The following is a 25,807-nucleotide window of genomic DNA, read 5'->3' on the forward strand; positions in this document are numbered from 1 at the left end:
AGAGCCTTTTTCGCACCAATTTGCAAAACTTGCCAACTTGCCGACGCGTCTGATAGGGAGAGAAAAGCGAATGGTAATGGTTTCCTCAGTTGAAATGAATGGTTGCCGGCAGTATGCTGATGTGACGCGAAAAGTTTGATCGTTTAGCCGGGGAAGCCTGCTTGATGAAAAAACAGCATAATAAAATAAAAAAATGCAATAAACTAAACAAAAAACAAACAAAAAACGAAATCCGGGGCATGGTTAAGGTAAAATAAAAGCATGACTCAACAACAAAAACAAAAAACAGTTAAGGGCTATTACGGGAGCAATTATTCTTAATATCGTTGCCACTCAGTATTCCTACAGTTGGTAAACGGGGTGGGGTGGTTGGAAGTGAAGGCGCTTGCAAGTATGTAAAATAGTGATGGGTAAAGTTGGCAAAAATCCGGAGTCGACTCCGATCCGACTCCGATAAATTCGGAATCGACTCCGGAAGGTAGGTCCGCGCTGCAATATCCGGAGTCGTTCGGAATCGTCCGCAGCCGTACGGAGTCACCCGGAGTCGCCCGGAGTCGCCCAGAGTCGGAGTCATCCGGAGTCGTTCGGAGTCGTTCGGAGTCGTTCGGAGTCGTCGGAGTCGTTCGGAGTCGGTGACTCCGGACGACTCCGGTCGACTCCGGACGACTCCGAACGACTCCGACTCCGGGCGGATCTAGTGGTTCCATTTTGCCGGAGTCGGAATCGAACTAACAATAGTCGGAGTCTGATTGGAGTCGTGGGTGCGCTCCATACAGCATATCACTAAAGTAAAACCGATAGGAAGGTAGAAGCGTGTGAAGTGCAAATCGGAAGCATCACCGTTGATGTTTCTGGTTTTATTCTTCTCGTCAGTGGGGCGATAACACCCCGAAGAACAAAAAATGATCACAATGAAATAGAAAGAGAGAGAGAGAGAGAGAGAGAGAGAGAGTCCCTGTTCGCGTGCTGTGAAAATAGAAAGGGTGTATATGCCGAAGAAAGAGAAATGGGCAACGCCTAATGACCCCACCCCGTCACTGGTTCCCATTTATTTAAGCGAGTACGCGGGCGGATTCACGGATTGTTCTCATGACAAGCTTGCAAACATCATCCCGCCTGTCCCCATATTCTCACAAACGAACGCTGAACACTGAAACGAACGACCGATGAAAGAAGTGCAGTGTGTTAACGAATTTGCACCCGTTTAGTAGCACGTTTTCCAAAGATATGTTAAAAAACAACGTGAAAAACGAGGGAAAACGGCTCTACCATACAGTATCGCTTCCCGTTGGGTGGATCGTGCTCCAGTAAGCACGGCCGGAAGAACCGCGGAGGAAAAAGAAAACGCAAAACACACACATACAACTGAAAAGAAGCACCCGCCCCTTCTTCCGCATAACCTCAATTTGCGAGTATCTGCCCGCTTGGGAGATGGTTTGGAGGAATGCAAGACAAGGCGGTGGCGGAAACACCCGAACCCGGAGGCACAACTCCCCGAGCGTGGTCGGCACGAAATGGAAGGAAAACAGATAATAATTAGGTTCGACGTTTGGCAAACGTCGGGATCATGTGAAGGGAAAGGGGGGAGAATGTGTTCCTCCGATCTCTTCGTTTTGTTTCGCCCGCCGTTTCTGCCTCGTTTTGTCGCCTGCCAAACCAAGTGGCGAAAGCGCGAAGCGCGCTACACGCGGTACTGCATGTATTTATTTCCCGACCCTTTTTTATTATAAATGGGACTATGTTATATCCTCGTTTACCTTATCTAGGTGTCGAGCGGCAGGAGGCAGGGCGTAATAAAATTAAACTCCAAATAAAACTTCACCAAAAACCGAGCTTTTCCAAGCCTTCCGAATGCTTCACGATGTTTGACCGGGCTGGCGCCGATTGCCGGCTGCCCCCGCTGACAAATGGTGGATCATGATGTCTTCATACATGTTTTGCGGAAGGCTACCGCCGCGGCGAAGATCGGCACAGGAAAGCGTGCATAAGCATTTGCCTGCGAAACAATGGTGCCTGGCGAATTCAGCGCGACGCGCGAGTTGTGCTGCTGCCGTCGTACCTGGCTGTGTGCTGATATTTGTGTTTCGGTTCCCAGCCTGCTCCACTGCTTTCCTCGGCCGCTGCGAAACGCAAAGATCAAGCCCCTTGCTCGACGTGCGTAACGAGAGAAAGCGATATACATACTCAGTGGTTAGCAATAAAACAGGATTGGTGTCTGCTGCTGTTCCCTTAAATAAATACCACGCGGCATACAGGTTGAAGCATTGTTCTGTTTTAATTTTACTTCACCCCTGTTTCTTTTCCTCCTGTACGCCAACCAATCAACTATTCTTTCTCTCTATCATACATACACATACATACTCTCACTGTAGGTTTCATCTCCATTGAGAGGTTTCCAGAGCGCCATGTGCGCGCCGAGCATCGAAGACAATGGGCCACGCAGACATTGTGGTGCAGCATGAAAGCAATCGTTAACAGGCTGGAGTAGGGGAGGGGGAGGGGTGGTTGAGTGAAAGATAAGCAAGACTTGAAATTAACAAAAAATACATATCATAAAAGCGATGCGCCACCGAATCTTATCGCCATCAAAAACGCCCCAACCGTTGGTTGGAAGCAAATGCGACGAGGCAAATGAAAGGAAGTCGCAAAATGGCACCGGTTAGGGCGCGCGGTTTTCCAAAATCCTCCCCATATTTGTACACTGCACCGGGTCCCTACCTTTTATGCCCCGTTGTTCCCTTCTCGGCATAACGAAACGACGCGTGTCCCATTCAGCACATGGGCCACACGGGGTGAAAATTTATTTATAGACTAACAGAACTGTCACAGTCGGGTCCTGTGACGTGCAGGCGTGATGGAAGTGGCGAGTGGAGCCGCTGTGGAATGGGAAGTAGAAGGACGGGGTGGAGAATTTTACTAGTGAGCAAAAATAATGCCCTTCCGCCTATGGCCCACTCTTCCGACTTCACACGGGTTCCATTTTCGATCGCACTGGCGCGCTTCGGAACAAAACAGCACGATGGGAGGTTATGTTTTTGCAGCCTGCACCCTGTTTTCCAATGAGAGCTCGATGGATTGAGAGAGAGAGAGAGAGAGAGGGAGAGATTTATATATATGTATATATATATATATATATATATATATATATATATATATATATATATATATATATATATATATATATCTATATATATATATAAATATATATAAAGCAAGGGGGAAAGGCAAGGGGGTATGGACCGTTCGAGCCCTCTGCCCTAATGGAACCGATCCGACTGATCCACTACCCTCATCTCTCACACATACCCTCATCTCTCAACGTGACTGTCTATTATTCTACGTTGTGGCTGGGGGTACGAGAGAGGCATACCAAAGAATGGGTGTTTGGCGGCACCGAACAATGCATGATAATTTCGGGCCCACAAAACTGAATGCCCCTTGCGTACACACATACACACACACACACACACACACACACACACACACACACACACACACACACACACACACACATACACAGCAGCAGCACGCAGTGATGCGGTAGTAGGGCATGAACATTGGAAGCTCGAACATGGCTGCAACAATTTTGCCCTTTCTGCCTCTCGCTTTCTCTCCATTCCACAGTTTTCCTCTTGGCAAAACAATCGGCAGCTTAACTCGCAGCTATAGCGCTTGAACAGAGCAAGGATGGAGGAAAGGGCGAGAAAAAACGAGCGGAAATGATTGTGCAGCGTTGCACTGCTGCTGCTGGTATGCGTTTGTCCCGATCTTGATGCCAATCTCTTGCCCATAAAATGTCGCCTCAATGGCCATCGAGGGAGTACTTTTTTGGCTGGCAGTGCCCCTTTGCCATCTGCTTTTCATCATATCGCTCTTACCCACCCTTAGATAATGTTATGGAGGTTATGGTTGTTTCTGCTCGCCCAAGCGAACTTTCACAGCTTGCTGGTTTCAGACACACACACACACACACACACACACACACACACACACACACACACACACACACACACACACACACACACACACACACACACACACACACACACACACACACACACACACACACACACACACACACACACACACACACACACACACACACACACACACACACACACACACACACACACACACACACACACACACACACACACACACACACACACACACACACACACACACACACACACACACACACACACACACACACACACACACACACACACACACACACACACACACACACACACACACACACACACACACACACACACACACACACACACACACACACACACACACACACACACACACACACACACACACACACACACACACACACACACACACACACACACACACACACACACACACACACACACACACACACACACACACACACACACACACACACACACACACACACACACACACACACACACACACACACACACACACACACACACACACACACACACACACACACACACACACACACACACACACACACACACACACACACACACACACACACACACACACACACACACACACACACACACACACACACACACACACACACACACACACACACACACACACACACACCTTATTAATGTTTGCATTAAAAAATGACTTTTTCCGGATGGCTCTAGAAAATAAACTGTGAGAGATAATTGATTTACATAAACATCCCTTGAAAGGTAATAATTTAAACTTACTTGCGAAAATAAATCTACAACCTTGCAAGCTTCCTTCCGTCAACTATCCTTAAATTTCACCATGGTGGACAAAGGCAGGCGTGTAGGCATGCTTTTTAAGCTCTATTTTTATCAATTCATCCTCATCCTTCTTCCAGTTTTCTCGATTAAATTGCTGGAGTAAATGTTTCACCTCATGTTGGTTCAGCAATTTTCGATACAACGTTGCTGGGGGATGTTGGACTGGTTCGCTGAACAGGATGTCACATGGAGATTCCCAAAATGATCGCTTTGTCTTGTGGCATCAATCTGCCGTTTTATATGGAGCGTACCGTACTAGAAATTATCAAACTTTCGCGTATAACGAATTCATATCCAAAAATCCAAAGTGTAAAAATATCCGAGTACCATGTTGTATCGAACATTTTTATCGCAATAAGATACACAGGACAGGGGCTGTCAAATTAAAAGTACTGTCGTACTAAAAATGTTTGTACACACAGGAATCGCCTAGGAGTCGCAAGGAATAGCCGGACCCGTGGTAATGTCGTCAACAACCAAGACTTAACTGCATGTCCGTACTGGATTATTATCCTGTGTATTCAATCAGAAGCGGTCCTGTGGTGCAGTCGTCAACTCGAACGACTTAATAACATGCCCGTCATGGGTTCAAGCCTAGAATGGACCGTCCCCCCATAGTAAGGATTGACTATCCGGCTGCGTGGTAATGAATAAAGTCTAGAAAGCCTGTATAGGCCGGCATGTCCGCGTAGGACGTTACGCAAAATAGAAAAAGTGCTAAAGAAGAATAAGACGGAATCGCTTACTGTGGAAATCGTATGTAAACAATAACTTCTGCACGTTTTACTGTCACATGAACAAACAAAGACGAAAGCCTAAAAAACAAGTAGGCTATAATTCATATTTTGCCTTCGGCGTACATACATTAAAACAGAACATTCCTGAATTGATGTAATTCATAATTCCTTGAAAAATGTTATCAAAAGAATGTCTGTCATGTGCTCAACTCTTGCATAGATCGAGTCCCTGGTACTAAAGGCAGTTTATCCTGGTATATGGGTAAACCAATCAACTCACTGGTTTCCAAAAGAATGATTGTTATGGCAGTTTTAACTACTTACGGTTATTACGCCAGATAAGAAGAAACGAAGGATAAAATCATTGGAATAGTGTTTGTGCTCCTGAGATTGCATATTCTTCTATTTTTTTTATTAAAACGAGACACTTATGCTAACCCATGTGAAACCGGGTATATCAGCTAGTAAACAATAAACGACAATGGTTGATTTTAAATATAAAAGATGTGGTGAAGTACCAATCATTAAAAATCCTAGACAGTAGAACGTCGATTATCCGGGGCGGACTAACCGGCGGGCGGTTTAATCGTGCGCATAAATGTGACAGCTGTTCAAGCGTACAGCGAATATTTGCAACAATAGCCAAGTAGGCAACCAGTTTTTTGTACAGCTCAGTAGTGTCTAGTGGTGTTTTCGAAATTCATTTTTGTTCATCAACAGTTGTCAAACCTATAGTTATTGATTAAAATAAAATTCTACTAACAATTAATCGATTGATTAAAAGTAAATTAATCATAAAACTAGTGAATTTTATAATTTTTATATGAATTTGACATTTCTTCGACTATTACCCGTGCAAATCGATTAACCGGCAACCGTCCGGTCCCGAGCTACCCGGATAATCGACGATCTACTGTACCTAATTATGTATAATTTAGCTTACACACTGCCATGTACTGAGTGTATGAACTGTTTTGGAATATCTCATTACATTGATTAACCTTAACAAAACGCGGTCGTTCCATTTGATTTTTCTATTAAAACAAATGCATAAAATAACCTCTCACTCCAAATCAAGCATTAAACGGCAATACAAAGCATAATAAAAGCAACCTACTGTAGGGGGAAGCCAGAACAAACAAAACCACCTACCCAACCATGCTTGATGAAAGCGGACCTGTCGCCCTTAATCATTAAAACGTGAACCTGTGTCCGTGCGCTAGGCTTTTGATACCGATTTGGCAGCTCCACCAGACGCATGCCGTGCTGCTACCGTCATAAAAGAAGGGGAAGGATAGGGAATGGGAATAAACAGTGAATGAAAGCTTCATATCCACCCACCCACCACTGTGAATTAAAGGATTATGAACATGAAAATTCACATTCATAGCTTTTTATTACTACAATCGCTCTCCCTTTCCCTTTTCTCCGCCTGGCTGCCCCGAGAACAATCATTTGACCGTCTGCAAAAGGGAGCGGCTCGCCTGGCTTTTGTTATTTTTCTACCGCAGCATGTATAGGTGCACGCTGGTTCCGCACCATGACAGTGTTCAACCTTGCTTGGTAGGTGTGCTTTTTTGTGTGTATGCTGCGTACCATCAAAACCGGCTTGCGATAAGAACCAGGCAAAAGGGGCTGAGCGCAAAGGCAACGAACCAGGAAGTGAAACCGGGAGCAAATCAGCAACATTGGACAGCACCAAACGCATTAAAGTGATATGTGAAAAGGGGAAACATCCCCGTTATGTCTGTGCTTTTCAATTTTCGATTTGCACCGATTTCCATCCATCCATTTTCCACCGTCATTTGCCGGTAGATGACATCATTCTCCGTTATAATATCCTTGTTTCCATGTCTGTTTTGCACTTGTCACTATTACAAGTCCCTATCATTCTCTTTCCCCTAGCGCTCCTCTAGCTTTGAAATGGCTCGACGGGACACTTTTCATCCTGTTTTCGCTCTCTCTCTCTCTCTCTCTCTCTCTCTCTCTCTCTCTCTCTCTCTCTCTCTCTCTTACTATCTCTCGCTATCTCTGAAATCCTTTGATGCTGGCATCAATAGAAATGCACTTTTCACCTACCCCCGTAAAGAGGCCGTTTTGTCGAGCCTTTGCTTCACTTCTAATTTCGCTCATACAAAAAACGGGCTCGAAAATAGGGAAGGGAGTCTATACGGGTTCTAATATTGATTGCACCCTGAATGCGATCAACCGTCAGCACACGGTGGAGCGTATCAAAAGTCAATCCGAGTGAAAACATCCCTTGAAAAGCGCAGCAGCGAGAAGAGCGTAACAACGAAAAGGTGAAATGGTAACGCACGTCAGTGCACTGCTTTTTTTTCGAAACCATCACTGAAACGAAGAGCACTAAAGAATTGACATAGAGGACCATGCACACAAAAATCAGTTGCAACGAAATAGAAAATGGAGAGAGCACAAAAAACTACATGGAAAATGTACACAGGTCGCTATCGGCAGTATATATATTTCAATCCGTTATCTGCAGGTTCGGTAATTTCAGATGGGAGAGATGAAAACACAGCAACAGAGTGCAGGAAACCAAGCAACCATAGCGGGATGTTATTGAAACCGAACCGATGGAAAATGCGAACTGTTCCTTTCCCTTACATAACTCATTAAATGCGCATTTATGGTTTGTGCTTTAACGGCAATCCAGCTTGTGTCTGACAATATAAGTCGAGTGCTGAGAGGGAAAAGTAGAGCGAAAGCAACATGTTATTTTTTAATTACAAAAATACTTAATACTTCCAAACATAGTTCGGTGATAGGGCTCTCAATCATTGCCCTCAACATTATAGGAAATTATAGTTCTGGCACTAGTTTCACATTTTTCTACTACTTGTAGTATGATGTAAGTGTTATTTATTGCGCTAAATAACTACCGAGATCCGCTCTCCTTAATATGCCCTCAAAATACACTCTATGCTAAAAATTTGGTAGCTCCATAGTGATCGTTTTGATTTGATTATCTCGTTTGGAACTTCATTGGAAAGAAATGTTCTCTTTTTTGAAATTAATTAAAGTTCATTTTGATACCTAATAATGGTAACTGTAAGAAATATTAGGAACGGCCAAACATTTGATCATTTACATCATTTTCATCATCATTTTCTTAACATTTATAACAGTGCACGGAAGAAAGAGACAATAATTAATTTGTAGTGCCAAACGAGACAATCCGTTGAAAAATCAGAAAGATACCTAAGTTGTATTAAATCGCCCTGGTCATTCAAAAGGCTTCTTGACCCAACGCTATTTCTGTACTATTTTTGTACAAAAAAGAAACATTTTAAATTCGTGTTGTTTACTTTTCGAACTGTGTACTTTTCTATTTCGAAATAGTCATAGTACTTTTGATAAATTTTAAAATTGCGTCTCAAGTAATGTTTAACCTTTCTTGACCAAATATTTTTGCTTCTGAAAATCTGCGTCTTATTAGGCAAGTCGTTTTCAGTGGAGCGTTGATATGATTTCAGACACCAAACTCATACTCCATGTAAACAAGTTGATTATAATCGTAAATTGCCCCAATGACGGGTTTTGATTAGCTTTTTTAAATATTGGAAATGATTGTATCACTTGATCTCGCTGTGAAAATCGAAGTGGAAAAAATCGAGTTTTTTAAACGGTGCATGTACGATTCTTAAACTATGACTGCACCGGTGTACACAAACTTGATCGAAAGGACGGGAGCCGGGACACATTTTTTATTAGTATCTTTAGATGACTTATGAAATATCATACACTGGGCAGATAGATAATCAAAAACGAAAAACTTTTGAAAATCGATCCTTTATCGATTATTAGCATTATCGGCTTAAGTGTCACCGATTGCGGTACTGGAAAAAACACTGCGAAGCAAACCCACATCACAAACATATGTAGTGCATCGGTTGCTTTATTGATTCGTATTCGTATTTGAGTATTTCATTCGGTTGTTTGATTCGTATTGATTTATTAGACTTAATTTAACTTTAGACTTAACTTCCAATGACTTGGAATTTTTCGATGACACAAGATTTCCAAAGCCGTCTTAGTTCAAATCTTTCAAAAAAAAAAGTGAAACCTTACACTCACTGACCCATGACAGGAGGGAATGGTAAGGTTTAAGCCCACGACAATATCAGGCTTGAACCCACGACGGGAAAGTTATAGAATAGTGCGAGCTGACGACTGTACCACGGGATCACCGACGTTCATAGAGCTCCTTGAAATCATTGAGTATTCGAATTGTACAATGTATTGAAAACCTGCTGCAGGTGATGTGCGGGAAGCGCTTCTAAGCCGATTCATAGTTCATCGGAACACATGATGGGCTTGTTTATAGGACGAACCCTTGACTACTAGTGCCACCATGATGTGCACATAGAGAATACAGATGAAAAAGAAAACCTCATCACTACGACCATACCATTTCCCTTTTTTATTACCTTTCGGTGCGTAAAAGCAAACTATTTGCACAAGCAAATGAAATGCAATGCAAAACAAACTAGCTATCATTTGCTAATGCACTCATGTTGTTGCGGAGCCATTTTGGGAGTGTAGTATGTGTGTGTGTGTTGGTGGGTGTGCTTTTTTTGTGTGAGTGCTTTGTTTTTCGAATGATTGTTGCAAAACTGTTTTCTGCTTCTGTTTTATTTCCTCGTCGATTGATTTCCGAAACAATGTCCTGATGTTCCAAATTTGCAGTGATTATTCCATTCGGGCGTGCCATCCACTTCAGCACTGTTTGCTATGTTGATTTCACAGAACAGACGATTTTGATTCATCGTGTTCAAATGTTTGACTTTCATTTGTATGACCATTGGGCCAAACGCTGCGGCGCAGGAAATGCCGTTTGCTCGCACAATCTCTGCCCCTTTCTATCTCTTTAAATAGCTCTGTTTCTCTCTTGCTCTTTCGTTTTAACTACATGACTGACCATCTCTGCTATATCGCCCCCTTTACTTTACAGAATGGCACCGGACGCTGGCGTTGCGATTGACAAACATGAACGTCCCGGAGGTGGTCGACTATCGTGATACGGTAACGCTGTCCTGCAGCTACGATCTGGGCGCTCACCAATTAAACTCAGTCAAATGGTACAAGGGCAATAAGGAGTTTTACAGGTACGTAATCGTGATATCTCATACACGGTTCTTTTAACCTCCACGTATCCCTGCAAACAAAAGCTTTTTAAGTTTTTTTTTACTGATCCATCTATTACATTGTAACCAGGTTTGGCTTGTGAATGGTCAAATAGGGCAGTAGGGTGTGCGATAGGTTGAAGTTGAGGCGAGGGATAATCAAATATCATTGCAAGGACCCACACACGCGGGTAGGATAGCGTACAGGACGAACCCGCGTGATATACACAGCGGTGTGACGTTCGGTTCAATTTGTGGCAGCTGCACTCTGATGCAACCCCACTGGATGCAGGTTGGAGTTTTTGTCCCGAAAACGTAACACCAACGTCGATACACTAGTGTTGGCAGATTCTTGATTCGGAAGATTCGATGATTCAATCCCTAGGAAGATTCGATCGGATCGAATCCCTTTTGAAGAATTTGAATCGAATCGCATCCCTTGTGAAGATTCGATTGCAATTGGGATTGGGATTCGTTTGAGATTTGATTGGAATTGGGATTGTAATTGAGATTAGCACTCGATTAGAATTTGATTGCAATTCGTTTGAGATTGGAAATCAATTGCGAGCCAATTGTGATCCATTTAGATTAGCAAATGGATCCCAATAGGTTTCATTGTGAATTGTTCGGAAAATCCCAATCAGAACCAATAATCGTGCTAATTGTTCCAATAAACACAAATATGTTTGATAACATTTTGTTGTAGTTAATAATTGAAAAACTGGAGCTTTACGATAAAGTTAAAGCAATTTTGGTAATGAGCAATCGAATAAACTCAATCATTAATGTAAAATTAAACTCAAACAGAAGCCATTTTTCTACAAAGAGTTTTGCATGCATTTATGGAAACAGCGAATCAGTTCCCAAATTCCGTCTTCCTCCGGCAACTTCAATCCAAAGTAAAATTTGGTTTGGGATTGGGAGATTCGAGTTCTAAGATGCATTGGGGTTTTTTCCAAATCGAATTCCTCGTAGGATTCGTATTTCCCAACACTACGATACACTGTGCACGATCGTCGACGACAACTACCCTGGATGCTGTTTGTGGCTCTTCGATAATGAGTTCGTTCAACGAAGCGTGTCAGATTGCACCCAGGGATTTTGGAACGGGGAAGTGGTCACCTTCATATGTTTATTTTTGTTGCAAGTAGGTCCGAAAGTCCGAGACCGGCGATTTTCGGTGGGCCACCATCTCAAAATGCTGCCGTCGGTATATGTTACATTTATTGCCACGACCAACACGGCCAGCTGGCTAGCGTACCAGCGGGCAGCGAAAACGATAATGAACGGTGTGGCTCAGGGCTGCCGATCTGATTGAATCATCATCACAATGTGGCCCCGTGTACGCGAGCACCGTACTTTCGTTGCCGTTTGGCCATGGGCTGTTGGCATTCCGGGTGAGCCGAAGTTCACTTAATTAGTGCCGTGGCAGAGTGGCGAGGTGGTATGAAAACGACAATTAATTGTTTCTCTGTCCACGTTCGCGTCACACGCTCAGGGATACGTGGAACAAAGCCGGTGGGTTTTGATCTCACTTTTTCTATTTAACTTTAAAGGGTTAGGCGGTATGCACTTTTACGCATTACGGCCAGCTAAGCACTGTTCAAATAAATTGTATTATTATTATTAGTATTATTATTATTATTATTATTATTATTATTATTATTATTATTATTATTATTATTATTATTATTATTATTATTATTATGATTATTATTATTATTATTTTTAATTGTTTGATCTTCAACGGGCCGTATGGCCTAATTAATAGGTAACAGTTCATTTAAAAAAATACATAACAAAAACAAGATTTGTATCGCAATTCACTACGGCCATGGCAGAAGCCGGAGACGTTCCTTGAAGCACTGAGTTGAGATGTCGAAGTCTAAGCAATCCGAAACAGTGTTGAAAACAGCCGACATGTGGAACATAGGGTCAGACCGACCAGCGCTGGAACGGGGTTGAGCGAGCCGTAGAGTCTCTCTAGACCTAAGTGTTCAGGATGGTGCATAGATATCGACTCGATGCAACAAAGGCGATGAGTCGATAGAGCCATTTAGCAATCCAGCGATGAAAGAACACTGTGCATTGCGTCTTCTAACCGAAAGAGGTTCAAGGCCTAGAAGACGGCAACGCGCAGCATACGGAGGAAGATTATTGCGATCTTGCCAGGGAAGTAAGCGTCGGGCATATCGCGTGAGCTTTCGTTGAATCGCCTCAAGTCGAGCAATTGAAGAAGCGGTAGTTGGGCTCCAGACTACGCACGAATATTCCAGAACCGAACGAACGATACAGTTGTAGACAGCTTTGATGAACATGGGGTTGCGGAACTCATTAGTTGTCCGGATAACCACGCCAAGTAATTGATTTCCTCTGGCTACAACGTCAACGATATGATGTTTAAAGTTCAAACTTGAATCAAGCAGAACGCCCAGGTCTTTGGCATGATTTTGTCGATTAACTGCAGTGTCGTCCATCAAGTAGGTATCAGTTACTGGGCTCCTGCATCGACTAAAAGACACACAGAAGCATTTCTCGATGCAGATAGTCAGTCCATTCAAGCGCACCACGAACAGAAGATTTCGATGCAGTCTTGCAGGAATATACAATCCTGTGTTATGTATAGGCGCGAAAATTTTGCATCGTCGGCAAACAGACTGCTTAATTGCTACATACCAATTACTTCAATAATTTTTGATACATTAATTTTGAAATATATACAAATGACTATCAATAATGGCAATAAACAGCTCTCAAAAATGATACACTTTGTATTCAATTAGTTTTTACTTCAAATGCAACACGATCTTTTTGGACCGTTCCTCCTAAATAAAAATACAATCGCCATAAATGAGCGACCTCACAACACGCTTCTTCACTCACTCAAAAACGAAATATCAAGTTTAAGACAGGCAGCGCAACTTACACGTCATTACCACAAACTCTCTGGTTTGACTAATATCCAATCTAATAACTACTACACTGATTCACCTTTCGTTCTCTACTCTTCTGTTACAGGTATGCACCAATGCTGTTTCCAAAGGTGACAACCTACCCGGTAGATGGAATCGTGATCGCGACCGATCGACCCACCATCTGTAATCAGTACCTCTGCTCGATCCGGCTGACCGAACTCCAGCGGCGCACGAGTGGCGAGTATCGGTGCGAAATATCCGGCGACGCGCCCGAGTTCAAGCTCGCGAACAGTACGCGCAACATGACGGTTGAGGTGCTGCCGCAGGACGACCCCACTATTAGTGGGTTGAGCGCGAGCTACCTACCAAACGAGCACATCGCCGCCAACTGCACGTCCGACAGGTCCAGCCTTGTCACCAGGCTGCTGTGGTTCATCAACGGTCGTACGGTAAGTTTTGGGCAGAGCCTCATTCCCTCAAGCAAAGTCGTGTGTAGAGTGAATGGAACGAATCTGTGCTACGAATTGTTGCAACTGCATACGTCACACTGCTAGAGATCCAGAGGAGGGAGATAAAATGTCAGAAAGTTGCACCCGATTATCTTCGTGGTCCATTAAAGATGGATTTCGCTTTTCCCGCAGCAGCTACACAAAAAAAGAGAGTATTCGTAAAGCCTGCTTTATTCGAGCTGTGCAGAAACAGCTTTACACACTTGCAACAGATTTTGAAGTATCACTTTATTTCCAAGAATTATAGCCATGATAAACGGTGTACAATGATGCGATAAAAATGCGGGATTATTCCGAGCCAAGCCACCGTTAGTAAAGTTTGCCATCACGATAACGGGATAGACTAGTAAAAAAATAGGATACATTGATAGAATTTACAGAAAGGACTGACTATCCAGTAGCAGGGTAATAATAAAGTTTCGAAAGCCTGTATAGGCGGGCATGTTCACGTAGGACGTTTACGTCAAATAGAAGAAGAAAATATAACATGTTATTGAACCATTCACACAATCTGTTTTACAAAGATTGCTTCATCGTCGATTAGTAGAACCGTAAATCTCAAACTTCCTCTGAGTAGCTTGCCGCAGGTTCGAGTTGTGCTAGGATCTCTTTTTTAAAAAACGCAGAAAGCTCCAAACGTCGGTAGAGAACAATGCTCATTACACAATCCGGATGGAATCGGTGCGTTCCGTTCTGTTTCCGATCTATTGTATAACTGGCAATGCTTGCATCGGTGACGTTGTCTGCCTGTCAGCCACCATACATGGGCCCTACAAACCCGCAGAAACCACAACGCCCGGCCCGGTACACATTGCGGTTGACAGGCGAGGTCACCGGTGGAGGCATTGACTTCAAATCCCGACGCTGACCCTGCAACCACAACGAACCATCAGTCACCGCAGTGGCAGTGCAGTGGCAGCATAATTAGTACCTTCTTGACTTCTTGAGTATTTTACTCTGTGTGTATTTGTTGTCGCTCTTGTTCAATTTGCCTTATGTATATATCTCTATATCTCTTTCTCCTTTTATTTCTTTATGTCTCTCTCTCGCTCTCTTTCTTTCCATTTCTCGATATCTTTTTTGTTTGCTTGTTTTTTTTCAGGTTCCGATGGAGTACCTGCAACAGCTGCAGGAGACATCGCTCGAAAGCGACGGGTTCGTCATCCGCTACCGGATGCTGGAAATGCGGGTGCCAGTCGACCGGCTGGTGCAGCGCGAGCTGGACAACGTGATCCATATCAAGTGCGTGGCCACGGTCGACGCCGTACCGTCCGTTGGCCGAGAGACGAAAACGGTCGTGGCACTGCGCAGCCACCGATCCTCTCTGTTTGGGTTCGGCGGCAATAGCCGGGCGGCCAGCCGGACAAGCCTCGTTCCAGCGCTCACCCTCAACTCCGATCTAAATAGTGGTAAGTTTTACCGCTCCCCAAAAGCAACCCATTGTTCATACTTGCAAGCAAAGCTTGTAAGATGGACGCTATCCATTGTTGGAATGTGCTCTTAAAACTAAAGAAAGAGGCATTTTACGCCACGTTAGAGAGTAGATAACGAGCCTTCGTTTGCTGAAAACGTGAAAAGCTTGATGAAACAATTAATTGAATAAATTGCAGCGGCTATGAAAATTGTTGGACAGGTTCAGAACAAAACTGCAATCTGGAGCCTCATGTATTTCTCCCCACTTTCCCCACCATCTTTTCAAGCTCCAAAAAGTGACCACTTTTCCAAACACCCGCCGAACAATCGCACTTGAGCCAAAGAATACATTCCGAACCTGCAGATGCAATTAGATGCAAAGCTTTTACCTGCATTGGCAAGTTGTATCAACCAAATCGGTGCAACAAAAGGTACCAGCAAAACCAAAACCTCCGAAAGGCATTATTTAGCTGCACAACAATAACCCACGAACAGTGGGGCAAAGATAGCAGCACCAAACAAAAGCGTGTTGACGAGCGGCAGCATGTGAAAAAGGGGAGTTGGGAAGGTGTGTTTCTATTTTTGTGACTCGACCAACCATTTCTTTCACTTTATACACGCATAACGCTCCATAACAAGGGTTGCAGCATTACATCGTACATCGTGCATTTCAGGATGCACGACGATCCTCAGCCACTGAACTGCTCGGTTATGCTCGGACCGACACTGGACGACGAATTTTCCGGGAGCGACCATGCATTGAGTGGGTTCTTTCTTCCACACTCTGATTCTGGTTCTGCCACACTCTCTCCTCCATACACACACATACACACCACAGAGCTCTTGTTTTGTTCTCTGGGAAGTCTTTAGAATTACTTACCCACCGCATCAGCACCCTCTCTGTTGCGAGGAATCGAAACCAAAAAGCGCTCGAATTTCGGCACAGCACCAATCGAGCGAATGTTTTCAATGTGTTTCTCCCTGCTTCTTGTGTTTCCTTCCGCTCTTGTCAGAGCCACCTTCAGAGTCTCGTTGCGTAATTGTTTCGAGCTATGGCCAAGACGAACACCGAGTGTTTATGTGTGATGCTTGATGCAGCGTAGAGAGTGGATAGGTAGTGTCTCGTGTTTATGCGGGCAAAGTCAAGTGCCATACCAATGGAGAGAATTGTGCGGCATGAGGTATAAGAATGACCTGAATCTATAGATTAACTTTGGCCCAGACGGTATAACAACAACCAAATCTCAGCCGGGTTCGGGTTTAGGCGACTCGAAGCGCAGTCGGGGCCCGCTGTGGATGGGTTTGATTATTTTTATTCGCTTCCAGTCTACCTTTCCGGTACTACTGCTGCCCTCCGGATTACCAAACGGTGCTCAGGTCCCGGCAGCTTCATTTGTGGTCTTTCCCGGGGCACAGAAGGAAACAATGGGCCGACGCTCATTCGCAGCTCATCGGTAGCAATCGGTTCGTCTAAGTAGGGTGAGTCAGGACTTTACCGAGCAGCTTGTCGGGGTGAAATGGAACACAGACAAGTCAACAACAGCCGCACAGTGCTGCTGAAAACAATGGCCACCGATGCATTCCTCGAGCACGGCTAACGTTGGCAGTTTCCATCTTTTTTCCCGTTAGTAAGAGCTGAAAGCACAATCCGGTATTCGGTTGGTACGGAAGATACGGCATTTCGAGCTCGAACTGGTTTCGATTTCTGAGATTAGTTTTTTTTTCAGCCTGCTCAGCCTGCTTGTGCACAAATTTATATTGCCAGCTGGCATTCGATCCAACTCCAATCAAACTATCATATTTCTCTTTTCACTTTAACCGATAAAGCAGGCTATACAGAGGCCGCTATTTTGGCCTGTAAGAAGATACCGAGCCTGACATTAGTTCGCTCGTTATGGCAACTTTTAGCGCACCAAAGCTTCGCCCTAAAATGCGGTACGTTCGGCACAAACCAAAACAGTGCCGAACGGAGCTAAATTCCAGCAGAAGAAACTGAGGCGTTCAACGATTCTGCTTCCATTCTTGCATAATACGTCGTGCTTCAAACTCCCTTCACCGCACACGGTACATATTTATCTTACAGAACCGAGCACGCACACACACCACACATCACATTGACAGGAGTTGGCAGTGTGGAATGAATCTGGCGCAGATTGCAGGTGATCAATCATGTGTTAACTTTTATATTAAAATTTACAACTCTGCAACAATAACACACACACACACACACACAGCTACCAATCTGCATCTCCGTCCGGTGTGCTTTGGATGTGGACGTAGTAGGATGTTGCGTTTGGAAAATGAAATGTTCAGAGTTCAAGAGTGTTGGGCTATCGAATTGCGAGGCAAAATTTTGTGGCATCTGATTGAACAGCTCGTGTTCGCTACATAATGATTGGTGTTTGATGTTCGGAGCAATTGAATTGTTATCAGAGCGTCCATTCTCTGGGAACGCTAAGGCGAGGAACAGTCAAACGCATTCGACCCCTTGCTACTTAGTGATCATAACAAACGAGATATTTGAATCTTTTATCCCTGATATTAACGACTCTCTCGTCGGACGTTCAAACGTCAGCCGTTCCATCTTTCAAACAACAGTTTGTGCAGCTAAAATCACGGCTCAATCGGCGTGGTCGTAAACAAAACGATAGAGCGAGTCACAAAAATAAAATTCCTTTAAATAAAACCGAAATAAACAGCACGACCTTAATGTAATCACATCCACGCAAGACCTCTCAACGCACATGCATACAAGGGATAAAAGTGCTATTGTTTATATGTCACAGTTTTCCAAAGTCAGCGACTCCGAAAACATCACACTGCTTCCAAAGTTTCTGTCCGCGTCTCCTTTAAGGGGCTTTATTTATTCCGCCGGTATAGGGAGCGCACGCAGCCATTAAATAAGTTTAAGCCTGAAAGCATTAATCAAAGCGCACAATAATCAATCCAAGGCAAGGTCACATAAAACACACCAAACGAAACCATTGTTGCGAGAAAGAATCGACCGATTTCATATCCTGCAAGGCGATATTCTTGAGACGTTTTATTCTGTTCTTCTCCCGCTGAACGCCGCATTGAAGGAAACGGAGGAAGTAATAAACCCCACCGCTCGGTGTATTTTATTAGTAAGTAATAAAGTCAAGTCTCTGCTCCGCCAACCGGTTCGATCGAGTGTCGAGAGCAACTTTTGATCTTTCTGATCCCTTTTCCGCCCTCGTGACACATCCACTGACTGCCTCTGCTCGGGTGCAACATCGTACGCTTTGCAACGCATTGCTCCCTTTCATCTCGGCCAGCATGATTGATCCTTACGAAACCGAGTGACATAAATTTTGTTGCGAAAGAAAGTTGTGGGCACCTCCTGCCGCCTGCTGTCCAATTTAAAGCATCATGAGACATTACCATACCACACATGGACATTAACATTACCATAAATCCGCATCCCGATGTTTGCATTCTAGCCGGCCAGAGGAGAAAACAAAAACTGCTTTCGAACGAAGGGTTTGTTGGATGTTTCTGTGTAAGAAATTGAAGATGGATGGAAACGTTCCTTTCTCCTTAATCTTACCAACAAAAAGAGTACACAAATACACAAATAAAATCTTCAATGAACAGAAGATACATACAAACACACACACACACACACGAGCGCACATACGCACATGCAAACAAATGGATCCCTATAAGTTCTCAGGTTTTTTCGGGCAAACGGCCAAAGGTTATGACACCATGAAAATTTGAGAGATACAAATGCAAGCCCCGGGCAAGGGTAAAACCCTTCCGTCGGTGGTAAAGGGCACCGTAGCGCACGAAAAAGAGAGATAGAGAGAGAGAGAACGAGAGAGAGAGAAAGATCATCAGAACCATTTGGCTAAGGCAGGAGCTTCCGAAGAAAACGGACCTAAAAAGAGGAAATAGGCCAAGTACTGCAGAACTATAAAGCTCAACCCATGTGATATTGGAGAAAATGAGAGAGAGAGAGAGAGAGAGAGAGAGGAGAGAGATGGAGAGAGAGAGAGAGAGAGAGAGAGAGAGAGAGAGAGAGAGCGAAAGAGAGAGCACGACAGAGAGAGGGTGTGCGCCTTGGGCGAGAGGGATGAATTATTACCAGACACAGCCGGCGGTGCCAGTGGCAGCAGAAGAAACACTCATTGGAGCTTATTTAAAATTTATAATATTGATGCGGATGTCGAGCGAACCCAGGACCAAACACGATACCAAAAGGGTGCGAAGGTACCGGGCAGCTTCGTTATATGCTTGCAGATGCCGATTTTCAACCAAAAACCCCGTGTCCGAGCAAACGCTGTGTGTGTGTGTTTTTTTGTGTATATGTTCTTCATTTTCGTTTCTGCCTCATTTTTGCTACACATGTTTTCGCATGCTGATCTAGCCCACGAAATGAAAACAAATCTTGATACGAGCGTGTTTGGTCCGCTCACTACAAGACAATAAGGGTTTTATGGGGAGCTGGTGGTTCATAATCAAAAGTAAAAGGCACAAAGCGAAAGAAAAAGGAATAAGACAACAAAAAACCATCAACCCCTCACACTGACCTGCAGAGTGACCGTCCGAGAAAGGAGAAAGAAAAAACCCTGGTATTTGTTTGTTGGATGCAGTGGAGAAAGCGCTGGCTGAAATGATGAAACCATAGGGCCGTTATTTTTATTATGCCATCGTTTAACCCCATCCCACCATCTCATAAATATGCTTCGAATCGAGATACGAGACCCACCCCATGGGAGGGATCGGAAATTATTTAACCCTCTTAAGGCGAATTCGTTCAACGAGAGACAAGAAAGAGAAAAATGTTTCCTATTTTGTTTGACTTTTCGATGAGCCTACGATGTTTCGGCGCATTATTTTGCAGCCAATCAGTGTAGAAATTATCAGTCACTCATTTCGGATCCACTTTATAGCCCCTTACCTTGAACAGAACGGTCCGTGCCAGTGTTTCGTGCTGAACGTTCGTTCTGCCTGCACCACCGTTTGCTGGTTCCAGTACCATGGTACAGCCGACTTTGTCATGTAAAAATGGACACTTGTGGTAATCAGAAGAAGAAAAAAAACGAAAAGAAGATTAGAGCAAGGTAAGAACATTACTCTGAAGAAGAAAAACGCATACACGTTAAGAGCCAGTAAAACACGCACACAATCCTGCGTAAAACCGGGGATAACGAGACCGGGAATCGCATTGCCTAAAGCGACCGGGAAGGATTAGGGTAAAGTTGTGCTGTACCAAGGTGATCCATTGCACACACAAACAAACAGCATTACTCAATATGTCGGCGGACTACACACACACGCTCGGCGCGCAAGGCGAAAGTGAAAAAGGGATTTATACGATCGTCCATCGAGTTAAAGATTTCCGTTCTTCGATCTGTGTGAAGAGCACGCCTGCTTTCGAGAACGAGCAACGAATTGAACCGTCGTTCCATGTGTGTGTATGTGTCTCAAGGAAGAGGAGGAGGGTAGGGGTATGGTTTCACAGTCAAACATTGGCAAAATTGAACGTGAAATAAAAATAACTGTACCAGCGTACGCTCCCTTTTCGTTATCTTGCTGCATCTGTACGTACGAGGCAGAGGACCATTTGACGCGGAACAGTTCTTGGGAAATTGCTAGGGCAGTACGCCACGCGAAAGGTGGTGGGCAGCAGAGCTTGGGAGGGAGCGAAAGCATCACTTACTCTACGAAACCTCCCCCGAATGGAACGGAGATGAAAGTGAGCAGGGAAATAAAATTCACACTGAATTATGAATCACATCATTGCAAGGACTGGCGCGGGTGCACCTGCGCTACCGTAGCGTACTGCAACCGTTCTCTCTTAGCATCAAAAAACAAACAAAACGAAGGGAAGGAAGGGAGCGGTGGAGGCTGGGTACATAAATTGAAATTGGATTATTTCCACGTGTGTACGCTTTTTGACGAATTGTTCGGTTCGAAACCGTCGTGCTATTCGCGGCACACACACACACACACACACACACACACACACACACACACACACACACACACACACACACACACACACACACACACACACACACACACACACACACACACACACACACACACACACACACACACACACACACACACACACACACACACACACACACACACACACACACACACACACACACACACACACACACACACACACACACACACACACACACACACACACACACACACACACACACACACACACACACACACACACACACACACACACACACACACACACACACACATACATACATACACACCGTCACACAGGGCACTGCCTGCCTGCCTGGGTAAGAGGGGATTATTATGGCGATCTTATTTATGCTTCGGTTACTTTCAGTCGTCACTCAGAACGCTTTCGAATGAATTTATGCGCTCCCGCCTGCTTGTTATTTATGTCACCGCTGCTTCCCCAAACCTGGCCGACTGCAGCACACCCGCCCCCGGACGGAAGCATTTGCGGTGGGAAGGGATTTTGTGGGATGTGGTGGTTAGGAAGGGAGAGGGTAGTTAGGTACAGTGCAGATGGTGGGAGGAGAGAGCAGGGTAGATTTTATTGCACGAGCGTGAAGGTGGCATTATAATTAAATTTCAAGATCATACAGCACATGCGTCAAGTAGGTGTGAAATGAGCTTACCACGAGCTGACTTTCATGTCGCTTTTCCTTTGCAAAACGGGAATGTGTAATTTAGTGGCTTCAGCTTGGTGGCAGAAAGTTGTTGTAAAACGTTGCTATTGAAGCATTCTACGCACTATGCTAAAACCTGAAAATTAAAATTACCTCATATTACTCAAACTACATGACACGAAATTTGCTTTCCACAGTTTTCTCACTGTTTTTCTCTCAACATTTCTGCCAACTTTCTCCATTGCAGCCCAATCACTGCTACTGCTTGCCTCCATCGCGATCGCCAGCCTGCGATGGTACAGTGGGCACGACCTGCGGCTCCTGCTGGACAACCGACCCTAAGGCGAGCGGGCAGCTCGTGCAGCAACCAGCAGCATCAATTAAAAACGACGGATTGAAACACTCTCTTAACACTCTCTAACCACTGTTCTTCACTAAAAAAAAGTACGTCCTTGGTTTCGAAAGAGGCAAACGAAAAAAACATCGTTACATCAATGAGCAGATCAGGTGCACAAAGTACTGTCTGCTGCTCAAACTTGAAGCGTTTTATAAACGGGCAAGCTACCACACTGTCCCTTAATTGTTCAGCATGATGAAAAAGAAAACCTCCCCTGCCGCTCCCCTTGACGCTTGAATGTAAACCTTGCTCTTTTACTGGTGCATCTGGATATCATGGTTAGGAATAATACAATCTCCGCTACGGTAAGCGAAAACACGTTGGAAAAAATTTACATTGATGAGATACTTATCGCTGCATACAAGAAAAGAAAAAAGAAACAAGAAGGCAAAAAACAATACATCCAGCAGCACGTTCCACCAACATATACAATGTAAAAAAAAAAAAACAAGAAAAGAAAACTCCATTCACTAGACCCAAAGATGAGAAGCAAAGCTTAGTCCTATACGAACAGGCAAAAGGGGCCCCATCGATCAATGTAAACAGCTGCTGGGTAAAGTTTGAGCAGAACCAGCAAGTAAACACGATACGATACGTTCCAAAACTTTGCAAAATAGGAAGGAACAGAGAGAAACATGAGATAAATGTTGGGAAAGTCTTTGCGCTAGACTGAGAGCCGTTACGCGAAGAGAGTGAGAAAAAAATGAGACAACATGGCAGTAAAACTAAAGGCATCTTAGAATAGAATATGGATTTGTAAATATTAGCGTTGAGTGACGGGGGAGAAAATAATAAATAACGCTACCAAACACACACATATACACCCACACAAAACACACTTATTCCCATTAAAGAAACTCACACAAACATACTCTTAAGACGGATGCTGTGGAGAAGCTGCTAACCCTAAGGAAAAGAGGGAACTAGAAAACTTGATGGAGTAATATGGACAAAAAAAAAGAAAAGAAGGGAAACATATTCGTATCCCTAAAGTAAAACAGAGGAACATCAAACTTTTTCTATGTTGCATAAGCAGAAACAAAGAAAGAAAGAGAAAGAGAGAAAGAGAGAGAGAGAGAGAAAGAGAGAGAGAGAGAGAGAGAGAGAGAGAGAGAGAGAGAGAGAAGGGAGTTGAGGGGAATGGATAAAGCCAAACACGTTTTCGTATGCACATGACGAATCGCATGCACAAACAAACACACACACACACACCGACATTAAAACTCACACGTATTTGCGTGTTTAAAGAAGAAAAAACGCACACCCTTCAACGCTGCGGGAACGGGGGAAAAAAGAAAAACGCCGAAAGCACTGCTCCCCGCCAAGGGTATGGAAAAGCGCGAAGTGAATAAAATAAACAACCTGAAACATGAAAGGAAACCCGAAATCTTACTCTTTGTGTTTGATTTGGTGTTTTGTGTGAGTGTGTTTCTTTTATGTTACATTTTTTTTTTTTTGAGTGCTTGTTGTTGCTTGCAAATGCTTTTAGTTTGGCCACGATGACACACATTTCAGTTGGACTGGAGCTAATGAGCAGACGCCTGCAAGCCGTACTAGATTGTTCGGGATGATAATTTTTCACATCTCCGTTTATCGTGTTTCACAACAACAAAAAATCTGTTCAGCTTCCATAAATCCAGATAGTATTAAGAGGTTTCTCTCGATCCAAAACGTATACTAATGCTTCTATTTGCTCTATGACTCCTCTGCTGGTGCCGATCCGTTCTTGAACGCAAAGTTTCTCCCTGCCCGAAGAGTTGACAACTGTTTTACTGCATTTTATTTGTCGTTCACCCGCGGCGCGCGTTTACTGCTGATAAATTCACACTAAAGTTGCTGCTTTGATTGCGCTGTGACCGACACTGTCACAGTATACATTTTATTAATACATTAACACACGCACACACACACACCCATTCACACAAAGGCAGGCGATTTTTTACGGCAGTTCTGGAGAGTTTTGCTGTTTACTGTGCGAACGTGCTGGTAGTTGCTGAAACGCGTTGGTGCCGACGGGTTTGCTGACGTTGTCATCATCAAGAATCCGTAGCTTTATGGGAGTTGATTTGTTCGTCAAAGTTTTGTTTTATTCCTTGCCAAACTAACAATTAATAAACGACAACAAAATCATTAGCAAACATTTAATGCAAAGCACGGCACAGATTGCACGCAATCGGCGTTAAAAGAACATCTGGACGAGCACGCAGCAAAAGCAAAATATAACACAAACAGCCTTTTTTTGGAAAAAAATAACCCAACCTATCGAATGTTTTTCGACGGATTTGCTCACTTTTTCTGTTCACGTGTTTGGGTGTGTACCTACATTTATGAAAACAGCGTACAACATATTGTTTGTTTATTTCACTATCTTTATTTATCATTGTTGCCAATTTGGCCTGTCCGGATTGTGATTTGAGCTGTATATTTATTTATTTTACCCTGCGCGAGAAGGGTCCCACTGCGTGGAATCGGAGGTGTATCAGTGTATGCAATGTATCCTGTGGGATCACTTCCAATGCCCTCCACTTTCCGAAAAACTGCGGCCCGGTGCCATTTCGAGCTGGTTCGTGTTGTATTCGTCAAAATTGCAACGCTCACGGCAAATATTTGGTGTTGTGCCCAACGCCACCCAGTTTCTAACGCGTAGAGCGAGAGAATTCGTACGAGCGGCCACGGCACAGAACCAAATGCTGTCATTGCTTGTCGAATTGGGAGCTTTTGTTTGCTGTTAAATTACCGTGGGACAACATTTTGTCACTGTTTGGATCTATAAAACTGTTTTTGATTGAATTAAATGTAAAATTCCTAGGTACTTTATAGTGTTGTACATTTTTCGCTTTATGATTTAGACATATTAGAAAGAAAAAAGTTATATCATGGTCATCAAAAATATTCCTATTGCTAGCCCTTTTTATTTCTAAGTTGATAAGCTATTTTGCAAGAATAGACCAAATTGTAAGCATTTGTACGCCTTACGTGGCCATACATCTAATGATGAGATCTACAACCAGCAACACCGCCAATCGCTCACTTCGGCGCAAATGGGCGTGAAGCATGTGAAGGCATACGATCGGAATTTATGGAGCGATATCAAATTGCACATATTTGTCATGTCGTTTTTATTTTTTTATTTTTTTATTTTTTTACCACCGATTCAATCCGTTATAGAGAATAATATTTTTAAATCTCCTCGCATGAAGGAACAGTATGCACGTACGGTGGTTGTATTCTAACTGGATTCATATTGTGGGGCTAGGAGAAAAACTAGAG

At 43.8% G+C, this 25,807-nt stretch overlaps 1 protein-coding gene across 1 annotated transcript in view; it reads left to right on the forward strand.

The window, feature by feature from the left end:
• The window catches only part of LOC1270423 (pregnancy-specific beta-1-glycoprotein 11), a 65,239-nt gene extending 41,310 nt beyond the window's left edge, over positions 1 to 23,929 (forward strand). Inside the window, exons 2-5 of the mRNA XM_309122.6 lie at positions 10,494 to 10,647; positions 13,684 to 14,029; positions 15,192 to 15,498; positions 22,388 to 23,929. Of these exons, the coding sequence (XP_309122.6) occupies positions 10,494 to 10,647; positions 13,684 to 14,029; positions 15,192 to 15,498; positions 22,388 to 22,482 (902 nt within the window). The 3' untranslated portion in view covers positions 22,483 to 23,929. The remainder of the gene's footprint in view (positions 1 to 10,493; positions 10,648 to 13,683; positions 14,030 to 15,191; positions 15,499 to 22,387) is intronic.
• The last annotated feature ends 1,878 nt before the right edge of the window (positions 23,930 to 25,807 follow it).

Source organism: Anopheles gambiae, chromosome X (assembly GCF_943734735.2).
Source record: "Anopheles gambiae chromosome X, idAnoGambNW_F1_1, whole genome shotgun sequence".
Taxonomy (NCBI): Eukaryota; Metazoa; Arthropoda; class Insecta; order Diptera; family Culicidae; genus Anopheles; species Anopheles gambiae.